The 22,773-nt window shown below is 36.3% G+C and overlaps 1 protein-coding gene across 8 annotated transcripts in view; it reads left to right on the top strand.

The window, feature by feature from the left end:
- Window positions 1-22,773, top strand: part of NUBPL (NUBP iron-sulfur cluster assembly factor, mitochondrial) — a 256,075-nt gene that overhangs the window by 209,531 nt on the left and 23,771 nt on the right. For all 8 annotated transcript variants that reach the window (XM_057488510.1, XM_036881309.2, XM_036881307.2 and 5 more), the window contains one exon: window positions 11,985-12,070. In XM_057488510.1, the coding sequence (XP_057344493.1) occupies window positions 11,985-12,070 (86 nt within the window). The remainder of the gene's footprint in view (window positions 1-11,984; window positions 12,071-22,773) is intronic.

Genomic DNA, 22,773 nt, shown 5'->3' with positions numbered 1-22,773 from the left:
TTTTCTCTCTGGCTGCTTTCAATACCCTCTTCGTATCCTTAATCTTTCTCATTTTAATTGTTGTACGTTTTGATGTTGTCTTCCTGGGATTCTTTTTGTTAGTGTTCTCTTTACTTCCATGACCTGGTTGGCTGTTTCCTTCCCAGATTGGGGAAGTTTTCTGCAATTATATCTTCAAAGGAACTTTCTGCTTCTTTGTTTCTCTCTTCTCCTTCTGGTATCCCTGTTATGTGAATATTGTTTCATCTGGGGTTGTCACACAGCTGTCTTATCGTTCTTTCATTCCTAGAGATTCTTTCTCAGCTTCATTGTGTCTCTCTTATGTAATTTGCATCTCACTGATTGTCTCCTCTACTTGCAGCAATCTTTTATTTATTCCCTCCATTGTATATTTCATTTTAGTTACTGTAATCTTCATCTCTGAGTGGCATTTTTTCAGCTCTTCTCTTTGTTGAAGTCCTCCCTGAGATCTTAATACTTTTCCACAAATCAGTGAGCATATTTATGACTGCTACTTTGAAGTCTTTATCAAGATGTGTGATCTCCATTTTGTTTAGTCCTCTTCTGATGTCTTATCCTATTCTTTTGTTTATAATATATTCCTTTGCCTCATTTTGTCTGGGTATCTCTGTTCCTTCTCTTATATTAGATAGATCCACTATGACTTCTGGTTTAGAGAGTAATGCCTTTCTGAAGAAGGTGTCCTGTGATTCCCAGAAACTCAAGACCCTTTGCTCACCAGTGCCTGGTTCTCCTTTGCTGAGGTGCCACAAGTGCTGTTGGTGGACTGTAGCCTGGGCCACCTACCAGCCTGTCAGCTGGTAGTGCCTGATCTTGGTCTGGAGCAGCTGACTGCTCACCACGGCAGGCCCTTTGTTAGCCACATGGTGGTGCTTCTGCAGTGATCATAGTTTGTCCAGCAGTGATCACAGAACTTCTGGGCTGGTGGGGTGGTTGGGGTTGGTGTGCAGGGGAGCTTGACACAGGGCTGGGTCTCAACAAGGAGGAAGGAGTGTTTGGAGGTGGCTCCCACAGACACCTCTGTAGTTGGGCTGTGACAGGGCCAGGAAAGCTGAGAAAGCCTCCTTCTGCATGCCAGGCAGTGAAGTCTGCCTGCTTCTGGGCTGGGAGGTGCAGGGCAGGTGTGCAGGGATGGCCTTGGGGCTAACCCTTCTGTGAGGGAGTTGTAGCATTTGGGGCTGGCTCCTGAAAGTGCCTGACCAGCTGGGCTGAGGGAGGGCTGGGGAAGCATCCTCCACCTGTCCTTTCTCCTAGGGAGAGAGTTTCCTCCAGCCTCCCACCCCTCTAGTATCCTTCCTGCTCTAATAAATCTTTTACAATGTGCCTGCTGTGTTGGATCTCAGCAAAACCATTGGAGTGTGCCTGTCCTTTACAAGTGGCTGGAGTTTCAGCCTCCCAAAGTGCTCCAGCTCTTCCTGGTTAATCACCAAAGCCCGCTGCAATATAGATTTGTGTTCCCAGAGCAGATTTCCAGGGCCAGGTGTTCAGAGTTCCTGCATGCTTATCTTCTCCAGTCCCATTCCTATCCCTCCCACTTGTGGGTTTGGATGAGAAGAACTTGGGTCCCCATTATCATGGCTCTGCTATTTTATTCCTCTCTGTGTGGTCTGCTCTTCTTCACCAGGTGTAGGTCATCTGCTCTGCAGTCTTCAGGTCATTTTCAGGGTTAGTTGTATTTGCTATAGTTGTTTCCTCGGTGTGTATGTGGGAGGAGGTTTCTGCCTTGCCTTCCTACTCTGCCATCTGTTCCCAAGACTTTCATGTCTGCCTTTTTTTAATGTTCCATAAACTACTTAAGCATTTTAGACTTTCATATGAACCCCGTTGTGATTTGACTTCCCTCCCCTTCCTGTTAAACTCCTTCATGCAACCTGGTATCCCTCCCAAAAAACCTTATGTACTTACTGCCCTTTTTTCCTCCCCTTATTTTCTAAAGTCTTTTCATACATTGGCCCTCACTTAGAGTGTCTTTCCTCCCCAATCAGTGGGTACCCAAATCTTGCATACCCTTTACTTTATCTACTCCTTGCCATCTTCTCCAAACCCCTAGTTAGGAGTCATTTTTTCCTCTTTGGAATTCATGCAGCATTTTATTTGGACCACTCCTATAGCACTTCTCATGTCCTCCATTCAAAACCTGCATAACTGTGTTATATTCTCTACTAGATTGTTATTCCCTGGAGGACTAAGACTGTTTTCTTCATCTTTGTTTTTCCACATCTTTGTTTTTACCAAACTCATTTCCTTCCTGTAACCACTCATGAAATGTTGAATCAATGAACTACTGTTTTATCTGTGTGTCTGTATTATCTTCCAAAGTAGGCTGTAAGCTGCATGAATACAAGAATTTTTTCCTGTACATGATAATATTTATTAGAGTATCTTGGGCAATGACTTAAGTAGTTAATACTTATTGAATAAGTGATAAAGCTAATTAACTAGTTATCACTGTTTATGTGAACAAATCTGTGTCCTCTTACCTTTCTTACCATCCTGCTATATCATTCCTGTTACCTTTCCTACCCTGACTGCTTTACCCAAGTGTTTCTCCCATCTCTAAGTTAAAGAAAGCATTTATTAAAAACATACATTTTATTTCACTCATACTTTGAGAGAAAAATACTTTCATTTTAGGGATTTATTTATGTTCTTCTTTCTCCTGTACTTTACATATAATATCCTTATGGTCAGTTATGCCTTTTAATACTAACTTTGTTTTTGTGTCTGGGATAATAGAATGTATGTGGGCACTTGCTATTTGGTTACATATATTAAATTATTAGTAAGAATCACTATCATTGCTGCATTGTAAGATAATAAATTCTCTTATTTGCTTGCAGGTATATTTAGTAAGGTGCTAACTACCTCTCTGACTCTTTATTCTTACCTTTGGAACACCTGCTTACCCCACAGACTTATAAGGATCAAATGAAATAGTGAATGTAAAAAGCTTCATCTAAATGTATGGATGGAAACTCATTTTTTTAGAAACCACTTGAATACTTTCTAAAAGAGTTTTTTCCAGGGGAGGGATGGTGAAATGTTGTGAATTAAAAAGAGCCTTTATATCAACTTTGCATTTCTCCAAGCCTTGTTGAGAATGAAATTAAATGTTTTGTATTTGGAAAGGAACATCCTTTTGGAAAACTCATAGAGGCAGACCTGTACAAGCAAAAAGCTCCTCTTCGTGAATGCTAATTAGCAACTCTTTGTATGTGCCCCATTTTGTTCCATGGGATCAATGACAGCTCATTATAAGAAGAAACTTAAAAGAAAAAAAATACTCCTCCTATTTGTGTTAATAGTGTTGTATAACAACAGTGATAAATGTGTTGACAGCAATATTAGTGGCTAATGATTTAAATTTGAGCTTACATGGACTACTGAATCATTACATACTACACATACCTAGTAGTTGCAGTAATTGTTAGAGGGAAAGGAGAAAAGACAAAGGATGGGAAATAACCAATTATATCTTTGGATTTGCTCTTTTCTTGCTGAACTTGCCTAGGGGAAAAGGCAGAGTTGTCTGTGCTGGTTTTATTTTTTTTCTTATTCCTTTTTTTGTGTGTGTGGAGTGGGGGTGAATCAGTTTGCTGTGTTTTTGCTTGTTGTGTATTTAGCTTATAAATTAGCTGTTGCTATGTAATGAATTGGGTAGATTTTAGCGTTGATATCTGGTCTTTTTTTTTTAATGCATAAGTGATGATCTCTGGGAATTATTAAACACTTAGCTTAGGGGAGTTAACTGCTCTTCCATAATAGAAGAGGATTAATATTTCTTTGGAGAATTTTATAAGTTCTTCGAAAATACATACAGTGTACTGGTATTTGAATTTGAATGGTTTCAAATTAATAGATGTTACCTAAAATATTTTTATTTCTTCCCTTGCTTCAAAACCGAGGTCCTCTGTATACTTTCTGAACACTATCTTAATTTGGTTTTAACTCTTGGAATTAAGTGAAGAGTTTATGCTTCATATATTTCATGTGAAATATTTCTTTTCTGAGAGACTGGAGAGTTTTAGTAAGTTATTTGCATTAGGGTGTTGTATTAGTCAGGATCCTGGCAAGAAACAGATAACACACCTTAAAGGGAATTAACAGAACAAAGTTTAATGAAGGGACTAGTTACAAAGGTGGGGGCAGCATTAAAGAAACCAAGAAGAGGTGGTAAAGTGGCTAGAGACCTGTGACAGTAGGAAGTTGTTACTGTCCCTCTGCTGAAGGGGTGAGGGAGTAAACTGTGTGGAACCTGGTGACTGCTGAAGCAGAGGGAGAGGGGCTGCCACCTTGAGTTGTGGCCACAAAGGAACACAGCCAAGGCCAGAACTCCTGCAAGGCAGGGAGGGTCCAGTGAATGAGGTAGGTAATAATACTCCAGTCTTTCTCTCCTCCCCCAGCCTCATATCCTGATAGTACCTCCTATTGGCAGATCTCTATTAGATGCCTAGAGGGTAAGGAAACTCAGGTGATATAGTCTGCAGAGGTCGGCCATCTGGACACTGATCAGGACAGAGAGGGATGGAAAATGAAGCAGAGTTCGTGGTGAGGATGGTGGGGAGGAAGTGGAGTGCAGCAAGTGGAACATAACCAGAACAGATTCTCTTCTTCACAGTCATCATTGTAATTGGGAATCAGTGGCTCATAATAGCTGAAATACAAAGCAAAGTTTCTGCCTCTAAGAGTCTGCAAGCTAATACAGATACCAGTAGTGAAGGCAAATTAGTGGAAATCTGTACTATCACAAGGAAGAATTGTACTGTCATCAGATTTATGAACAGAATATTTATTTGTAGATAAACAGTGACATAGATATATTATTGTTTAGTGAGGAGTAATGGATAGAAGAGTTTATTTTGATAAGCTAGAGTTTGGATAGGATAAAGGATAGAAAAAGTTCCTTTTTACTTTATAAAGTAAGGATTGATGGAGGAATGAACTTTTGGAAATTATTCTTATAATAGAAGAGATAAAGACTGAGCAGTTGAGAGAGGAGCCATTAATGGTCCTTTCTTTTCTCCTTCTCTTTTTCTTTCAGGGAAGGGCAGAAGTGGCATAGAAAATAGCCAGATAATCCTAGTATGAGTCCTGTTTTTATTTCTGCTTGAGATTGACAAACTACAATATATGACAGAGTAGTTAGCTAGATAATATGCTAAGTACTCATGGGCTCAAGAGATACTGCATTAGCAGACTGGTATTACATTATGAAAATAAGGTGGTGCCCTTTCTTCCTGTGTAAGACCCTTCCTATCTGAACACTATAAATAGAAGGAAAGCCAGAGGCCTTATTGCCTCTGATTCATTTAAATGAGATGGGATAGGAATTTTAAATTAAGCCACCTTAATATTTCAGTCATTGTTTAAAATGAAAGGCAGTTATTGCTTGTGAAATGCATTGGGCCAATGCTATAGTAGCTGAACTCATCATTTATTCATCAAAGATTTCTGGGAAAAAGCTGTACAAGTCCACACTAGTATTTTTCCCTCTACCAGCAGTTTGCTTGGCTTACTCAGTTATCTCTCTTATGCAGATATTCTTTGACTGCCAATTTGGACAATAGTTTTTATATTATGAAAACCTGTTGGGGTTTGGAGGATCAGAAATTTACTGTTGCCATTGTTAAACAAGTGAATAACCATAGGTCATCATTTGAAATAGTTTACTTGACTATCTGGTATTTACTTTTTCAAAGCAAAAGTAATATAGTGGTTTCACTTAGATAAACTAAATAAAATACTTTTTCAAATAACTTTTTTTCCATTCTTAATTGTTTTCAAATTTAAAAGACTAATTCTTTAAAGACATCCAATATTAATTAATCTTTTGGTAAACCATTGAAAACTCAAAAATATTTGACTACTTAAGATTTTAATGCTGTGTTTCCCTAACAATTGTGCATTTTATTAACTTCAAACTGTAAAGCTAGAAACATGCTTGTACCTTAAAGGTGGGAGACTTAGATCATGGCTTCTCCTAGTATTCAAAGATTAAATCTTAATTTGTTTCCAATTTTTAGAATGGAACTTTAAAGGACAGTCAGTTTTGGACTTCTTCCAGGTATACTGTCTTTCCATGTAAATGTTGGGCAGAATTATAATTAATGAATATTTGGCAAGAATCACATGATGTAGGAGAGAATTATTGTTTTATTCATCAAATTATAAAAATTCTCTCCAAAGTAACTCTGTTTTGTTGTTACACAAATTGTAGCTATATGTTAAAAACTAGAAACTGTATTCCAGGGTTTTTTAGGGCACTCCTGGTACTCTGTCTCTAACTTCAGTCCTTGTTAGATTGGGAATCAAATTGTAAAATTAAATATAATAACATTGATTAATGAACAACGTCCAATCTAAATTCAAGAAGAAATAAACTTTTTAGAGCTCTTGTATTTGAGTTAATATATATTATAGGTAGAAGTTATAGTGTGTCAGTTAACAGTTCAAGGAAATAGTCTGAAAATTAACAGCTTCTGAACTATGAAATGGGAAGATTCAGGATTTTTAAAACCTGTCTCAAATGATTCTTTTGTGGTTAACTTTTCAGAATCATTTCATCTAGACCAACTTATCTGATACTCGAATTTCTTGATCATGTAGCCTGTGTTCAGATGGGAAACTTCTGAGATAATTCATTCAGTTTTATCATTTAAGAGTTTCTGGGCACTTCCTTTACAGTATGCCAGACAACTAAAATTCCGTAATGTCTTAAAGTTCAATGCATAGTATAATGGCCAGTGAGTAGTCAGGTTCATATTAAAAACTACTTTTAAATCCATTAACATTTATATATAGAAAAAGCACAAGTCCCACAATCTGTCATTAAAAAATTTTTTGCCTTTGATCACATATGTTATCAATTTGATCAGAATTTGAAGTGTAGCTCTGAAGAATGTTTTCATATCTTAAGTATGACAGAATTTAGAAAAGGAGCAAAGCTTTTCTGTATAAAGTCTCAGTCTCTATTTCCTGAAGTATACCTGGTTAAATAAAGTTAGGGTAATCAGGGAATAGCAGTTCTCTCTGGAGTTTATATTAGAGCAAGAATGTATGTAAAAAGGAATATGTTCCATTATTAAATGAACAGCCTTTTGTGGTGGCTCACTGTGAGCATGGGCAGGCTGAGCTATATGCACATCTAATGGAATTTGAAATGCAAAATATTAAATCTAAGAGTCGAATATGAATAGACTCTCACAGAAGAGCAAAAGAGCTTTCTGAGTTGTAGAGATGTGTGTGCAACCTGTAGGCTCCCTGAGGTATTTGCTGATCAGCATAAAGATGGACTTAAGACTGGAAAGAAAAAAGGTTTTTATCTTAACTTTACTGGTGTTACCTCAGAAGTGGGGGCGAATGAGAATGAGAGAAAGAAAGATCTTACAGCAAATAATGTTTATAATTCAGGGAGTTAGGAGCCTATAATGGAGAAAGACAGGGGAGAGCTGAAAAATAGCCAAAGGCAATCTATTCTATAGTTATCAATTGTATATTTGCTATTATTTATGTTAAGATAGCAGAAGTTGAAGGATTATTTTCTTTTGCTGTAAGTATATTTAAATCAAGGAGAATCAGTACTAAATATTCGAGTACTGTTAACAGGAAAAATAGCAGTTAATTTGTTCTTTTAAGTTTTAGTTGACTTTACATTAATGTGCTCAAGAGTTGTAAGGTACAGAATTACTTGTCCAGGTATAATTACAAGCAATTTTTTTTTTATTCTTTAGATTCCAGCACTGAAGTTCTCAGTCAGGCATGGAAATTAGATACAATTTATGCCCTGGAGACTTAGAGTGGCATAGTTGAATAGTTCCACAGTGGTGTAATTATGATCAGTTTAACATCTTGAATAATCTGTTTTAACTGTTTAACTAGTCTGAACTCTGACCCAAGTCCAGATATGCAGTTGTAGATTTTCCTCTTAATAGTCAAGAGAATTAGCAATTAAGACAATACTCTAAATACTTATTTTTAGGCTGTTTACATATATTCCAGAATCCACCAGACAATTAACCTTTTTAGTAAATCTCAGCTGATAAAAAGCCTTTTGAAAAGATTAGTTTGGGAAATAGCATTTAAACAGTATTATTGAATTGTTTGGACCTAGACATTTACACTAGAAAGTGAATATAAAAGTCTCTGTGAGATTCTTGAGATAGATGTTTAAGGTACTGTGTTTTTTTACCCCCAGAACATAATTCTGTTATTGCAAACTAAGTATTCTCTTTGTTGCTTGGGACATTATGGTCAGTAGAGGGAGCACAAGTTTTCTAACAAACCCTCTATCACAAAAGTGAAGTGACATCATCAGTGATGGCATCATCAATGATGGTATAAAGTGGGAAAATCTAGGCTAGTTTATATTGGTTCATGTTCCATAGGCCCTGAGAAAAATTAAAGTTTATCAAGTAGAAAGCCAAGAACCATAAAATGTAGTGTCAGATTTGGAGAACATATTTTAGAAGACATGTAACAAAAAAGATTATATAAGTCCTTTAAATTTTAAAAATCTGGGTTGTGAGACACAGATTGATTAATGATTAAATTTAATTTTATGGGAGGTTTTGTGTTTTTTGTTTGCATTGTTTCCCTATCATAAATTCTAAAGGTCACTGTAAGGCTGTCTGAAATGGTTACTTTATGATGTATTAAAATTTGGTAGAACAAAATAGTTAGTGATTTATCTGTGGGCCAGTTATGTTTTTATATTCTTTAAGAAGGAATAGCATTTTTTTTTTGTCTCAGAACAGTGTCCTAAAGACTGATTGCATTGTGATTAAGGACTTTGTCATAAGAACATGTATATCAGAAAAAAAACTTACACCAAAAAATCTTTTATAAATGTGACTAGTAGTCCGATGGAATGTTTACATGTTTTGTGAGCATTTGACGAGACATGAAATATGGTCACTGTCCTTGTCAAAAAATTGTTATTGGTACATAAATGGTGCTATTTAGATTACTTTGTAAAGAAACTCAGATGGCATGTATGCTTATTTGTAATACTATGTTAGGTTTAAGTACATAGAAAGCCAAGTCAATTTAATGCCTCTCTTCAGGATCTTAAAGCTATCAAAATGATGTCAGCAAACATTTTTATAACACTTTTCCATTCTTTTTTTTTTTTAACTAAACAGCTCTTTAAATTAAACAGGACCAATGGAAATAAGTTCATTTTATAGAGTAGTTATTTGAGATGTATTGAGATTAGTGAGCTGGTCAAGGTTTTATTTCATTAACCTTGTCAACCAAACCAGAATCCATAGCTCTTGACTCCTATTTCAAGGAGTTACCAACAAAGAGTTCATGCACCAGTGGCCTAGGATCGATGATTTGAAATATGGGAAACTGTTTAAATCACCAAATCTTTGTTAAGTGTTTTTTTTGTGCAAGGCATTTTGTCATTAGTTTTGTTTGTTTAAAAAAATGAGAAAAATTGTAACTGCCCTTGAAACTATATTGTGTAAATGGCAATAAAAATCATAGACAAATGTATTTAAAAGAATAAAATGATTATATCATATGAAAGCTAAAGGTACTTTTTAGGGCTGTTGCAATTAAAAAACCCTTATATACTAGTATACAGTTAAGGAGAGAATTTGGAGAAATAACTAATGGGTTTTATTTACATAGGAAGAGAATCGTACGGAGGTTGAGGGAACATAAGCACTTCACATTCACTGAAATAGGTTTATTGAGGCAGTCAGGTTGAACAGGGTAGTTTTGGAAATTATAGTTCAGTGGGAATGATAGGTCATATAACCAGAGAGGTAGCTGAGACCTCAGAGACAAGGTCCTTACACTAATTTTACAGCTAAGGAAACTGAGACCTAAAGTAATTCTGAGTTATTTGCCCAAGGTTAACCGTACAGTTCAGTGTGGGCAGAACTGGATCCAAACACCTAGATATGAAAAAGCAGTGCAATAGTGATAACAGAATCTAGAAGGTGGCAAACTACAGAACTATATTGGATGCATAGAATAGAGTATAATTTTTGTAGAGATATGTTTTCCATCAAAAGAGGGCAAAGAGAACTGTTGACTAGTTTTGGCTTTTGGGGCCAAGTAAATAAAAAGAGAAGAATGTGGTGATCCAGTTTGAAAAGTAGGGTGAACTGCCTAATGGCAAATAGGAAAATGACTTAGGAGTTCCCAGCAACTGCTAAGACATTTGATTAATAACAAGAACAAAGATAATAATGATGATGATATTATTAACAACAACAGTGGCTACATTTATTGACTGTTTATTCTGTGTCCAGGCATCGTGTCTAGGCAACAATTTCATAATGTACATAAAGAACTTACGTACATTAATTCATTTAATTATTGCACCATGTGACTTAAGTATTACTATGCCACTCTGTAGGTGAATACACTGAATTCAGAGTGATTAAGTTATTATCCTAGTCACACAGGCAGTTGGCAATGGAATAAAACTCTGAATTCTGGTTCTTTTTGAATTCCAAAGCTAGTGTTTCTCAAACCTGAGTAATGAATAGACTCTCCTTCTAAAGGAAAAATAAATGCCCCATACATGATATTTACTTATTTTTAGTATAAGACTATTTAACTAGGTTTACACATAAATCCCTTAAGCTTATAGCTATTTTATACTTCTTAAAGACTTAAAAAAATTATAAATTAAATACAAGCAAAATTAGAAAGATGAGTAAATTAAAAATTAATGACATTAATAATGTGAAAGATGAAGTTTTTTGCTGAAATGAAAATACCAATTGCAGGCTGAATCTGTAGCTGTTATTTCACAGTTCTTTTGAGTCTGGCATGCCTGTATTGCCGTGTGCTTTTTGATAACTGTTCCACTGATGCTTTTCTCTATTCTAACTTTTTCAGAATAGCCCTTCAGACAATACTTTGTAGTGTCATTTGACCTTCACTTGCAATTGGTTACTCATTGTTAATCCTACATATGTCTGTTTTCATAAGCTGTGATGAAGTACTGCCACTTGGTGCCAGTTTGATAGTTTAGGACTCTGAAATGTCATGGCAGTGTATTTAGTTATAAGAGGATGGTCATCCAGGTGATTGAAATATGTTTATGTTAATTATTTTTCAAGTTGTCATCTAGGAAAACCTACAGAATTTAAGAAATTCACAGACTCTCTAACTTATAACCAGGCCTCGTGTTTCCACTAGGGAAAAAATTGCACTGCACTTGCCTCTCAAAACACTTTATCATAGAACCATCTAGTTTCTGCAGGATAATGGTGGAGACCCAGGAAAGTGTCCATCTTCACCTGCTTTCAGTGCTGCTTTAGTTCAGGCCACCTCTATTTTGCATCTGAATTTCTGACAAAAGCCCTAGTTTTACCCCCACCAAACTATTCTCCATAGTATGTTACACACTAGCAACTTTTCTATGACACAAATTTTTAGGACTCATCTTAGTAATCACCTCTTTCTGGCAACTTTCCCCTACTACTTCTCCTTACATCCTGCTTCCTCACTCCATCCATTATCATCTTTACCATCCTCTCCCCTAGATTGAATTAGTTATCTTTCCTTTATTCCTTCTTTATGACTCCATAACACCTTAGGTATACCTCTGGTATAATGCTTAGCACACTGTGTTGTAATCCTTAATTTTTGGTCTCCCCAAGTGGCTATTAGCTTCTTGAATGTTAAGCCTGCCACATGCATCTTCTAACTAGCACATTTTCTGAATGGGAAGAAGGTTCTGATGACACAGCTGTGGTCTTGAGTCACTGGTCAGTCATTTGTAATTTTAGAAGTGAGGAGTCAAAAATAGGCAAGAGCAAAGTAGACATTTCCTCATCCTTCCCATTCATGTATGTAAAATGTGTATGCATTACCTGAACAGTTAATGTGGTAGACGTTTTTAGAGTGTAAACAACATAATTTTGGAAGTAATCATTCCATAAAAAATTAAATGATGGCATCATTTTGCTCCCTTTTTTTTGCTTTTCTTTGGTTAGGTGCTGTGATTGTCTCCACGCCCCAGGACATTGCACTGATGGATGCACACAAGGGTGCTGAGATGTTTCGAAAACTCCATGTGCCTGTAAGCATTTACAGCTTCACTGTTGCGAAAATATGAGATGCTTCTAAATGAAGAAGCAAGTTATTGAGAAATACAATCCAAATTTTAATTCAGTTCTATGCAGAAATCTGTATGAAAACCCTTCATCTTTATGGTTACTTTAAAAACACATACACAGGTGCAAACATGTATACATGTCATATTAATCAAGAAAAATTCTAAACATCCTTCAGGTGTAAGTTTTCTGAGCATATACTACCTCTCTCAAATACTTGCAGCTAACATTGACAAAAAAAATAACAAGAGTGTTTAGGTAGATACACTTGAATAGGTCACCAATGGGAAAATTGGTGAAAAAGATGACTTTTTTCCTTTGGTCCCTTACAGCTAAGCTCATTTATAGTTCACTGTCTTCTAAAGAGTAAGAATTTTCTATACAATCTGACAATATAATAAAAATAAGACAAATGACAATTAAAATCAAATGGAGTCAGAAGTGAATCTGTAAATAAATTATATGCCATCAAGGGACTTAAATACATGTTAGAAGTATGCCATGAATTTTCTAGAAGGAATGGGAAAGAACACAGGACCATTATAAAACTATCCATTCCACAAGGTTAAAAAACAATAGATTGATGCTCAAGAGAAGAAAAGTGGAGACTAGAGAGGCAAAAGTGTCTCCCCTAGGCTCTCAGAAAAAAGAAACCCTGTGTATAATGAGTGCACTCGAGAGAGCACCATCTTTACCACAGAGAGTTCATCCTACTAGTGTGCCTAAGCAAACGCAAGAGGACTTGTGCCAGAGGACAGTTTAGAATAAGTATTTCAGTACAAAGCCTAAGTGATTCTTCCATCTATATGGCTCTCTAGTGACCTTGCTTAAGTCAGGGACAGATTTTAGCCCTTACAGAGCAGAGCATTTTAGTTTTCAGCCAATGGATTAGCTTCAGGGGCCTCATGGTTCTCTCTCCCTCACCCTCCACTGCCCAGATTATATGTTCACTTTGTGTTTGTTTTGGTATGGGGAGAATTCAAAACTTTTACTAAATTCTTCAATGAGACTGTGACACACTGTAAGATCCATTGATATATTAGAATGAATGGACTCTTCAGGAAGCTTTCATAAATGTTTTTGTCTCAGGGGAACTTCTGAAAAGTATAAATGGTAGAATAGCAGAGCTGAGATGATCCTCTTCTACAAGCACCTCTTCTCCCTTGCCAGTCAGTCAGTATAGAGCTGTGTGCATCAGTAGCTGTGAGCCCTGGACTGGATCAACATGCTCCCAGGAGAACTGAACCTGATAAGGATGACATCTGTGTACCTGCCTTCCTGATGATCTGAGGTGTTCTCACTAGCAGGAGTAAAATTGTGATGAGAGTGTGTTCTAGGGCCAGTTTTTATATGTGGATAGATGAGTGATAGCATCCCCATGGTATTCAATGTTGTGAATTTTGACTTGGAAAAATTTTAAAGCAATGATGACCAAATGCCTGCCTCAGATAGAAAATTGTCTCAGTAAAGTTTGAACAGTGTAACTTCCTATTATGTCCTCCAGGGTAAACTAGGTAGAAGAAATGCCTACCCAGAAAACTAAATAAAGTACTTACATGTGATTTTAAAATATAAATCAGCAAAAAGCTGGAGAGCACTATCTAACAACAATTATGAGAAAAAGTAATCCATAATCCCTTCTGACAGAAATTAGATGGCAGGGTCAGTGATTTGTTACTGCCACTTCAAGGTCAGGATAACAGCCATTTTGTCAGCATTTAAGTGAATGCTTAACTTCTCATTCTGCAAGATGAGGGTGCAGACATATGTTCAGCTCACTCAAAAGCATCATGAAATCCTTAAGGGAAAAGTTTTAAAATGAGCAAAAGACAAAACCTTTTCCTTATTCTTCCCTCCCCCACTGTAAATTATCATTTTGTATACCAAGAGGCCATTTCAACTGATGGTGTCACTTGAGGTGACTGTGGCTATGAGTAAGTCCTATATGCACTTTACTGCTTGGGGGTCTAATGACCTTAGTTGCCAAATTCAGTATATATACCTTTCAGTCCTTATGAAATTATTCACTTATCTCACTTACCTGTAGCACTTGAGACTTACTGCCTTATAAGTGGAGTGGCAGTCTCATAACTGTTCTGACAGATTTTTCTGTAGGACAAAGGGTAGGATAGAGAATCCTTATGGCTCTCAACAGTGGGAAGAGGGATTGTCATGAGATCCAGGTTAGGCTATTGCTAGGTGGGTGCCGCTGAAGGATAAAAGTTGAGGATACCAGCATTGTGAGGAAGTATTGCAAGTGAATTATCTTGGGCTGCATTAAAGCTCATAGGAGTAGTGCAGGATTAGTTGAAGAGTGAAAGAGCTGTTCATGATCAACAAGTTAATGTTGGAGTTTAAGTTTGCAAAGTTTAAACTGTTCTGGGTCATGATAAGGTCCAGGATGTGGTTGGTCATGGGTGTGTGGGGCTAAAGTGAAGCGGAAACAAAAGTCATTGGAAATGCATAATCCCCAGTTGACTTTTTTGACATCATCCTGTATCTTTTATTGTAGCCCTCTTTCTCACCCCCATGTTTGAATTATTTGCCCTCTACACAGCAAAAATTTTGAAAGGGGGTGGAATGCCTTAGTCATCTCTTAAACCTGCAGAACAGAATAGGTGCCCAGTAATCTGTGCAAGTGAATGAGCTCTATGAGCAGTTGAAAAAAAGCAATTTACATTTAGCTACAGTGTAAAGGGAATCCCAGCTATGTATGGGATGTGGATTTGATGACCTCTGAGGTCCTCTGGCACTTAAGAGCCTTGGAGTCTAAGTAATGGTAAAGCATTTGAAATTAGAAAGTGTCCCATAAATGCAAAGCAGAATGTTATGCTTTGTTTACCACTTCATTCCATTTTTTTCCTGGTTTTTAGTTCTGCTCTCTGTTTTTTCCCCTTTTGAAGTACATTAGTTACCATGGAAACAATGATGTCATTGGAATTCATTGGTATGGACAGAGTTTAGTAATGTCTGCGAGAACATTCTGAAGTTTATTTAAATGATTTCTGAAACCTGAAGGCCCAGATAGGGAAGGTGAAAAAAAGATGAACTGTTAAATTCTCTGTTCTCTGCTTGAAGTGGTATCAACTCTGCCAAATCCTTGATTGTCTCAATATTTGTAGATAGTTTTTTAAAAAAATAACAAATTTTTTCAACCTAACACATTTTTAATGGTGACTACTTTATGTGTTGCATCATTCTTGCCATTTTGCTGCCTTATTTTACAAGGGAGGCCCAGGTCCCTTGATTTGGAGCCCTTCCCCTCCCATTTAAACTTTTGGAGTCACAGGGATTTTACTATGCAGCCCTTCCTACTTAGGTAATTCCCTGCTCCTGAAAAGTATGGTAAGGCATATTTCTTCTCTTCCTTCTGTACATAAGGGAAAGCTTTGTTAATTTTAATTCAATAAAATAGTTATTCATTTATTCTACAAATATATATTTACTGATACTGAGTGTCTTCTATAAGCAAAACACTGTGATAAGCTCCTTAGGTGATTCAAAAAAAAGGAAGATACAGCCTTTTTATTTAAGTGCCTTTTTGTCCCCTAACCTAACTCCATTATGTTGCAGGGACCCTAAATTCTTAGGAACATGAGAACACTTTCTTCTCTGGGCTATCAATAAGAGCTTTCATGGAAAAGTCATGCTTTTTTTTTTCATGTCCTTTTAATTTTGCACATGCTGGTCCCTTGTCTGATAAGCCATTGTCAGCTTGGGAACTCATATTCAATTTTTAAATTCCTGCTCAGGCATTGCTTCCTCTAGGAAGCTTTTCTCAAACTGCCAGGAAAGGTTAATAATTCTTTCTCTGGGTTTACCTATCAGTCTTCACAGAAGAATGTGAGTTCCTGAAGGACAAGGAAACATGCCTTAAATATCCTTAAATATTCAGTTACCCGGTGTTTAGCAGGCATCTGATAAGTACTTGCTGTACTGCCATTGGACCTCTGATATAATGCCATCCACAATCTGCTATTCCCTTTGTCTCCAGCTCATAGGCCTCTTTGCCTTGTATTCTCTCTGCTACAGCTAAACTGGTCATATTCCACTTCTTTTAGATTTGTATGTTTCTCTCTTTACAGCCCTCAGAATGCTATTTCCCCACCTAAGAACTCTTTACTCTCCTTTTTCACAGGCTAGCTCCTTTTTATCTTTTGGTACTTGGATTAAATGGCTCTTTCTTTGAAAGAGTTGCCCTGATCCTGTTAGGTAAGCTCTTTCTAGTATATAATCCAATAATACCATTTTGTAACTGTTCCCACATTGGTCAGTACTTTTACGTGGCTGGTGCCATACTGTAAGCTCTGTGAGTGCAGGAACCACTTACCTCCCTCTGTGCATAGAACATAGAACTGCTCCCTAAATATATACTGAATGAATGAGTAGAATAGGATTTTCATAGACCTATCAGGAAACTGGGAGACAGAAAATTCAGTCTGAAAAGAATCAGGAGATCACAAGTTGTATTTGTGGTTCAGTTTGTCTTTAATTGAAATAATATGTTGGGGTATTTTTATGCTAGGCCTAGGTTTGGTAGAGCTTGAAACACTGGGCTAACACATAAGGAATGCTGTATAGGAAGCATCTAACATAATTAGAATGGAGCTTTAAAAATATTTAATGTGGTGGAAATGAATAGAAAGGACAGGAGCCAGGAGAATGTGGACGCAGTAAGAAACATTTGCAGTTGTCAGTTATTCACACTGCAGGTTGTGACCCACCAGTGAATCATGAAATGAGTTCAGTGAGAGATGTAACCAAAGGTTTTAAACAATATCAGGATAAACTGCTCTTGGAAGAGTTAAGTATTATTTTATAAAGATACAGTCTCAGTTATAAACACATGTGTGTGTATATTTGTATTGGATCAACATATGAAATATTTCTCTTATCATAAGATAGTTTTAATAAGTTAGAAAAACACTAGTGTAGGTGATAGAAAGGGTCTAATCTAGAATAATGGCAATGAAAATGGAAAGGGGAATAGATGTAATTGACATTTTGGAGAAAGAATGGACAGACTTGGTAATCAAATATATAGGGTAGGTAGTTAGAAAAAAAAAGGCAGAAGTCAAAGAGATTTTGAGAGTTATGCTGCCATTAATAAATCTACTAGGAGCTAGTTTTTTGCTCAAGATGACAGTAAACTAGAAATAAGAGGTTAGATTCTCAGCTATGAATCCCTGCCCTTAATTTCTATGAGGGTTGTGATTTGGAACTGTTTGCCAGGGAAGAGACTGGTAGAGAAAATGATTTGGTGTTGGCCTTTTTAGTGCTACTCAGATCATATGATATATGTGACCATCCCTTCTCCTCACAGAACCAGATTTATTATTTGTATATTTGTAGTCTCTTGTACACAGATATTTTTTTCAGCACTTACAGAACTACATTCTTTAAACACATAACCTCTTTTATGGTTGCAAAATAAATTTATAAATTTTATTACAATTTTTTGGGCAGTCGGATACTACTTATAGAGACATTTTTACGTAGTAGTCAAGAGAGTTAGCTCAGGAGTCTGAATGTTAGAGTTTAAATCCCAGCTCTTTCACTTTGTACAGTATTTGGCACAATCTAAACATATAAATCGTATAGTGTCATATAATTAATGTTGCTTATAATTGCTTTTAGAATATTATAATTAAACAGATAAATTTATAATTCATAGATGTTTATGTATTTGGCCTGTGTATTTTACTAGTCCCTCTATTTGCTAACAAGAAAATTTTTTTAATTTAAATGAATAGTGTCTTTGAAATTTCCCCATTCCTTGAGTGTTTTAGTTGAGCCTGAACTGTTCTCATCATGAAGATTTATTAAGTTGCTGAACTTATTTAGAATCTAAAATTCTGCTTTATTTAAGATTTGCATCTGCTTTATTTAACATATTCAATGTAGGCAAATTGCTATCACAAATGGACCTCAAAATACAGAATGATGCAAATATAGTAAAATTTACTTCTTACTCTTGTAACAGTACTAAGTAGATGAACAGGTGAGCAAGTGGCCTTCTTCCATAAAGTCATTTAGGCTGTTGGAGCCTCTGCCATATTCAAATGTGACTTCTAAGGCCACCTTTGGAACCATCCTCATTTGAGCCACACTATAGGGAAAGAGAGCACAGAGGCATGTACATGGAGATTGGTATAGACCTAGCATATGTACTTATATACCCATTTCACCAAACCTCAGTCTCATGATCACATGTCTGGTTTCTGAAGGAGCCCAAGATAAGTAAATTAGCTTAGTGTCAAGGAAGATGAGGCCACAGGGCTCAGAGAACAGTAGCTGTCTATGCTACAGTGTTCCTGGCAGCAAATACAGATTAAATTCTAATGCTGGTCACTGAACTTATTTTTTTTTCCTTTTAAATAATTCTGAAAATTCTGAAACTATTTTAGCCTTGCAAATATTTTATGAAAGAGAAATTTTACTTTTCCTGCTGATAAAAATCAAACAAAAACTCCTACTGTAAAATGGAACTTTTAAATGTTTAATTAGAGGAGTTAATGATTATATTGCCTTCTAAAAAAATTACATGATCTTAGAACCTAAAATAGGTGACTCTTATCAATGTTTTCTTTGTATTTTCCATTGTTTTCCATTTTCATTACCAAAGACCCTCTAAGTTGTTCTTAGCGATGAGGATCAGAATTGTGGCTTATTATTTTCTGGAAGAAAAACCATTTATGGCAGTAGTAATCCATTTTAGCCCAGGAGTTCCACACCTGCTCCCTTGAATGCCTTCAGAATTCATTGTTCATGATATCTGTCTTGGAGCTTTTTCAGCATCTAGTTTGTCTGTTTAACCCCCAAAATTCTAAATTATTTAATACCTCAAGCCTACCTGCCTTAAAAACAACCTAGGAATAGGTAGTCTTACATGAAAATAGAGACAAGTGATACAATTTATTCTCTCCTTTTCATCCTTGAGCATAGGGTTTCCTCTATGATCATCAAATAGTCTCACTTAATTCTCTGGGAAGTATAATACCCTTGATGTATTTGAAGAATCTTTTATTATTGGCTTTGGAGGCCTTGCAAAGTTCAGTTTGAATTCTTTCTAGGAACACATATTAACTAGTTTGCACATGCCATGTCACCTGTGACTTCCTTCTTCAAATTGGGTAATTTTTCCATTTTTAGAAAAATGACTTTTCTTCAGTGATAACCTTTATAATACTGGTAGCATTCTGCATCTTAGTCATAATTACATCTCAGAGACCAAAGAGGTATGTGCTCATTTGTCTTTTTTTCAGAATCTCTCAGAAATCCATGTGTGCTTTAAACCAGAATGCTGTTTGTTATGAGCTACATGAATTAAACTAATCTAATGCTCACAGCAACCCCATGAGGTAGATAACATTATATTCCCAGTTTTGCAGTTGAGGAAACCATGGTACAGAAGATCAAATCACTCACATAAGGCTGCCCATCTTTTCAATAGGCATCTGGGCCATCACAGTCTGTCATCAAAAGCTCACAGTCTTAATTGCTATTTCTGTGAATTATCGAGGACTGAAGTTTTGTTTTTTTTAATTAAAGTGTCATTGATATACAGTCTTATGAAGGTTTCACATGAACAACCCTGTGGTTTCAACATTCACCCATATTATCAAGTCTTCACCCACCACCTTCCCCCATTGCAATCCCTGCCCATCAGTGTAGTAAGATGCTATGGAGTCATTACTTGTCTTCTCGGTGCTGTACTGCTTTCCCTGTAACGTAACTTTATTGTGATTGGTAATTATAGTGCCCCTTAATCCCCTTCTCCCTCCCTCGCTCCCCAACCCCTTCCCTTTGGTAATTGCTAGTCCCTTCTTGGAGTCTGTGAGTCTGCTGCTGTTTTGTTCCTTCAGTTTTGCTTCATTGTTATACTCTACAAATGAGTGAAATCATTTGGTACTTGTCTTTCTCCACCTGGCTTATTTCACTGAGCATAATAACCTCTAGCTCCATACATGTTGTTGCAAATGGTAGGATTTGTTTTCTTCTTATGGCTGAATAATATTCCATTGTGTATATGTACCACACCTTCTTTATCCATTCATCTACTGATGGACATTTAGGTTGCTTCCATATTTTGGCTATTGTAAATAGTGCTGCAATAAACATAAGGGTACCTATAGGTCTTTTTGAATCAGGGATCTTGTTTTCTTTGGGTAAATTCTTAGAAGTGGAATTCCTGGGTCAAATGGCATTTCTTTTTTTAGTTTTTGGAAAACCTCCATATTGCTTTCCAGAATGGCTGAACTAACTGACATTCCCACCAATGGTGTACGAGGGTTCTGCTTTCTCCACATCCTGGCCAGCATTTGCTGTTTCTTGTCTTTTGGGTGTTAGCCATCCTAACTGGTGTGAGGTGACACCTCATTGTGGTTTTAATTTGCATATTCCTGATGATTAGCGATGTAGACCATCTTGATGTATTTTTGAATTCTGTTTGCTGAGGATTTGTTAAGGATTTTGCATCTATGTTTATAAGGGATATTGATCTCTAATTTTCTTTTTTGTGGTGTCTTTGCCTGGTTTTGATATTATAGTGATGCTGGCCTCATAGAATGAGTTTGGAAGTATTCCATCCTCTTCTACTTTTTGGAAAACTTTAAGGAGAATGGGTATTAGGTCTTCTCTAAATGTTTGATGAAATTTAGCAGTGAAGCCATCTGGTCCAGGAGTTTTTTCTTAGGTAGTTTTTTAAAATTACAATTCAATTTCATTGCTGGTAATCGGTCTGTTCAGGTTTTCTGTTTCTTCCTGAGTCAGCCTTGGAAGGTTGTATTATTCTAGAAAGTTGTCCATTTCTTCTAAGTTGTCCAATTTGTTGACATATAATTTTTCATAGTATTCTCTAATTTTCTTTTTATTTCCATGGTGTCCATAGTGATTTTTCCCTTCTCATTTATGATTCTCTTTATGTGTATACACTCTCTTTTTTTCTTGATAAGTCTGTCTCGGGGTTTATCTATTTTGTTTATTTTCTCAAAGACCCAGCTCCTGGTTTCATTTATTCTTCTATTGTTTTATTCTTCTCAATTTTATTTATTTCTGCTCTGGTCTTTATTATATCCCTCTTTCTACTGCCTTTGGGCCTCATTTGTTCTTTTCTAGTTTCATTAATTGTGAGTTTAGACTGTTCATTTGGGGTTGTTTTTCTTTCTTGAGGAAAGCCTGTATTGCTATATACTTTCCTCTTAGAACTGCCTTCACCATGTCCCACAGATTCTAGGGTGATGAGATGTTGTTTTCATTTGTCTCCATATATTGCCTGATCTCTCTTTTTATTTGGTCGTTGACCCATTGATTATTTAGAAGCATGTGTTTGTGGGCTTTTTTGTTTTCTTTGCATATTTTATTTCTAGCTTCATACCTTTCCTGTCTGAGGAACTGGTTGGCACAGTTTCAATCTTTTTTAATTTACTGAGGCTCTTTTTGTAGCCTAGTTCATGATGTATTTTGGAAAACATTCCATGTACACTTGGAAAGAATGTGTATCCTGCTGCTTTTGGATGGAGTGTTCTGTAGCTGTCTGGTAGGTCCATCTGTTCTAATGTGTTGTTCAGTGTCTCTGTCTCCTTACTTATTTTCTGTCTGATTGATTTGTCTTTTTTTATGAGTGGTGTGTTAAAGTCATCTAAAACGAATGTGTTTTACTCTGTTTCCCCCTTTAATTCTGTTAGTACATGTTTTATGTTAAGTGTTCCTATATTGGGTGGATAGATTTATAATGGTTATATCCTTTTGTTGGATGGACCCCTTTATCATTATGTAATGTCCCTCCATGCCTCTTGTCACTTTCTTTGTTTTGGAATCTATTTTGTCTGATCTAAGTGCTGCTACTCCTGCTTTTTTCTCCCTATTATTTTTATGAAATATCTTTTTCCATCCCTTCACTTTTAGTCTGTGTAGGTCTTTGGGTTTGAAGTGAGTCTCTTGTAGGCAGCATATAGACGGGTCTTGTTTTTTAATCCATTCTTTAACTCTTTGTCTTTTTATTGGTGCATTCAGTCCATTTACATTTAGGGTGATTATCTATAGGTATATCCTTATTGCCATTGTAGGCTTTCGTTTTGTGATTAACAGCTTCAGCATTAGCTTCCTTACTATTTAACAGTCTATCTTAACTCACTTACTATGCTATTTCAAACATAATCTAAAGGTTCTTTTTTTTCCTCCATTCTCCTTCTTCTTCCTCTGCCGCTCTTTATACATTATTTGTCATATTCTTTACTGTTTGTGTATCCCCTGACTGACTTTGGGGGTAGTTGAGTTAATTTTGCATTTGCTTAGTAATTAATTGGTCTACTTCCTTTACTGTAGTTTGATTTTCTCTGGTGCCAGTTATTTATCCTTAGGAGCACTTCCATCTATAGCAGTCCATTTAAGGTATACTGTAGAGACAGTTTGAGGGTGGTAAATTCCCTCAACTTTTGCTTATCTGGAAATAATTTAATCCCTGCTTCAAATTTAAATGTTAATCTTGTTGGGTGGAGTATTCTTGGTTGGAGGCCCTTCTGTTTCATTGCATTAAATATATCATGCCACTCCTTTCTGGCCTGTAAGGTTTCTGCTAAGAAGTCTGATGATAGGCTGATGGAGTTTCCTTTATAAGTGATCTTTTTTCTTTCTCTGCTTTCAGTATTCTGTCCTTGTCCTTGATCTT

The sequence above is a fragment of the Manis pentadactyla genome, chromosome 11 (assembly GCF_030020395.1).
Source record: "Manis pentadactyla isolate mManPen7 chromosome 11, mManPen7.hap1, whole genome shotgun sequence".
Lineage (NCBI taxonomy): Eukaryota > Metazoa > Chordata > Mammalia > Pholidota > Manidae > Manis > Manis pentadactyla.
Note: the sequence above shows the minus strand (reverse complement) of the source record. Positions and strands in the feature narration are given on the sequence as shown.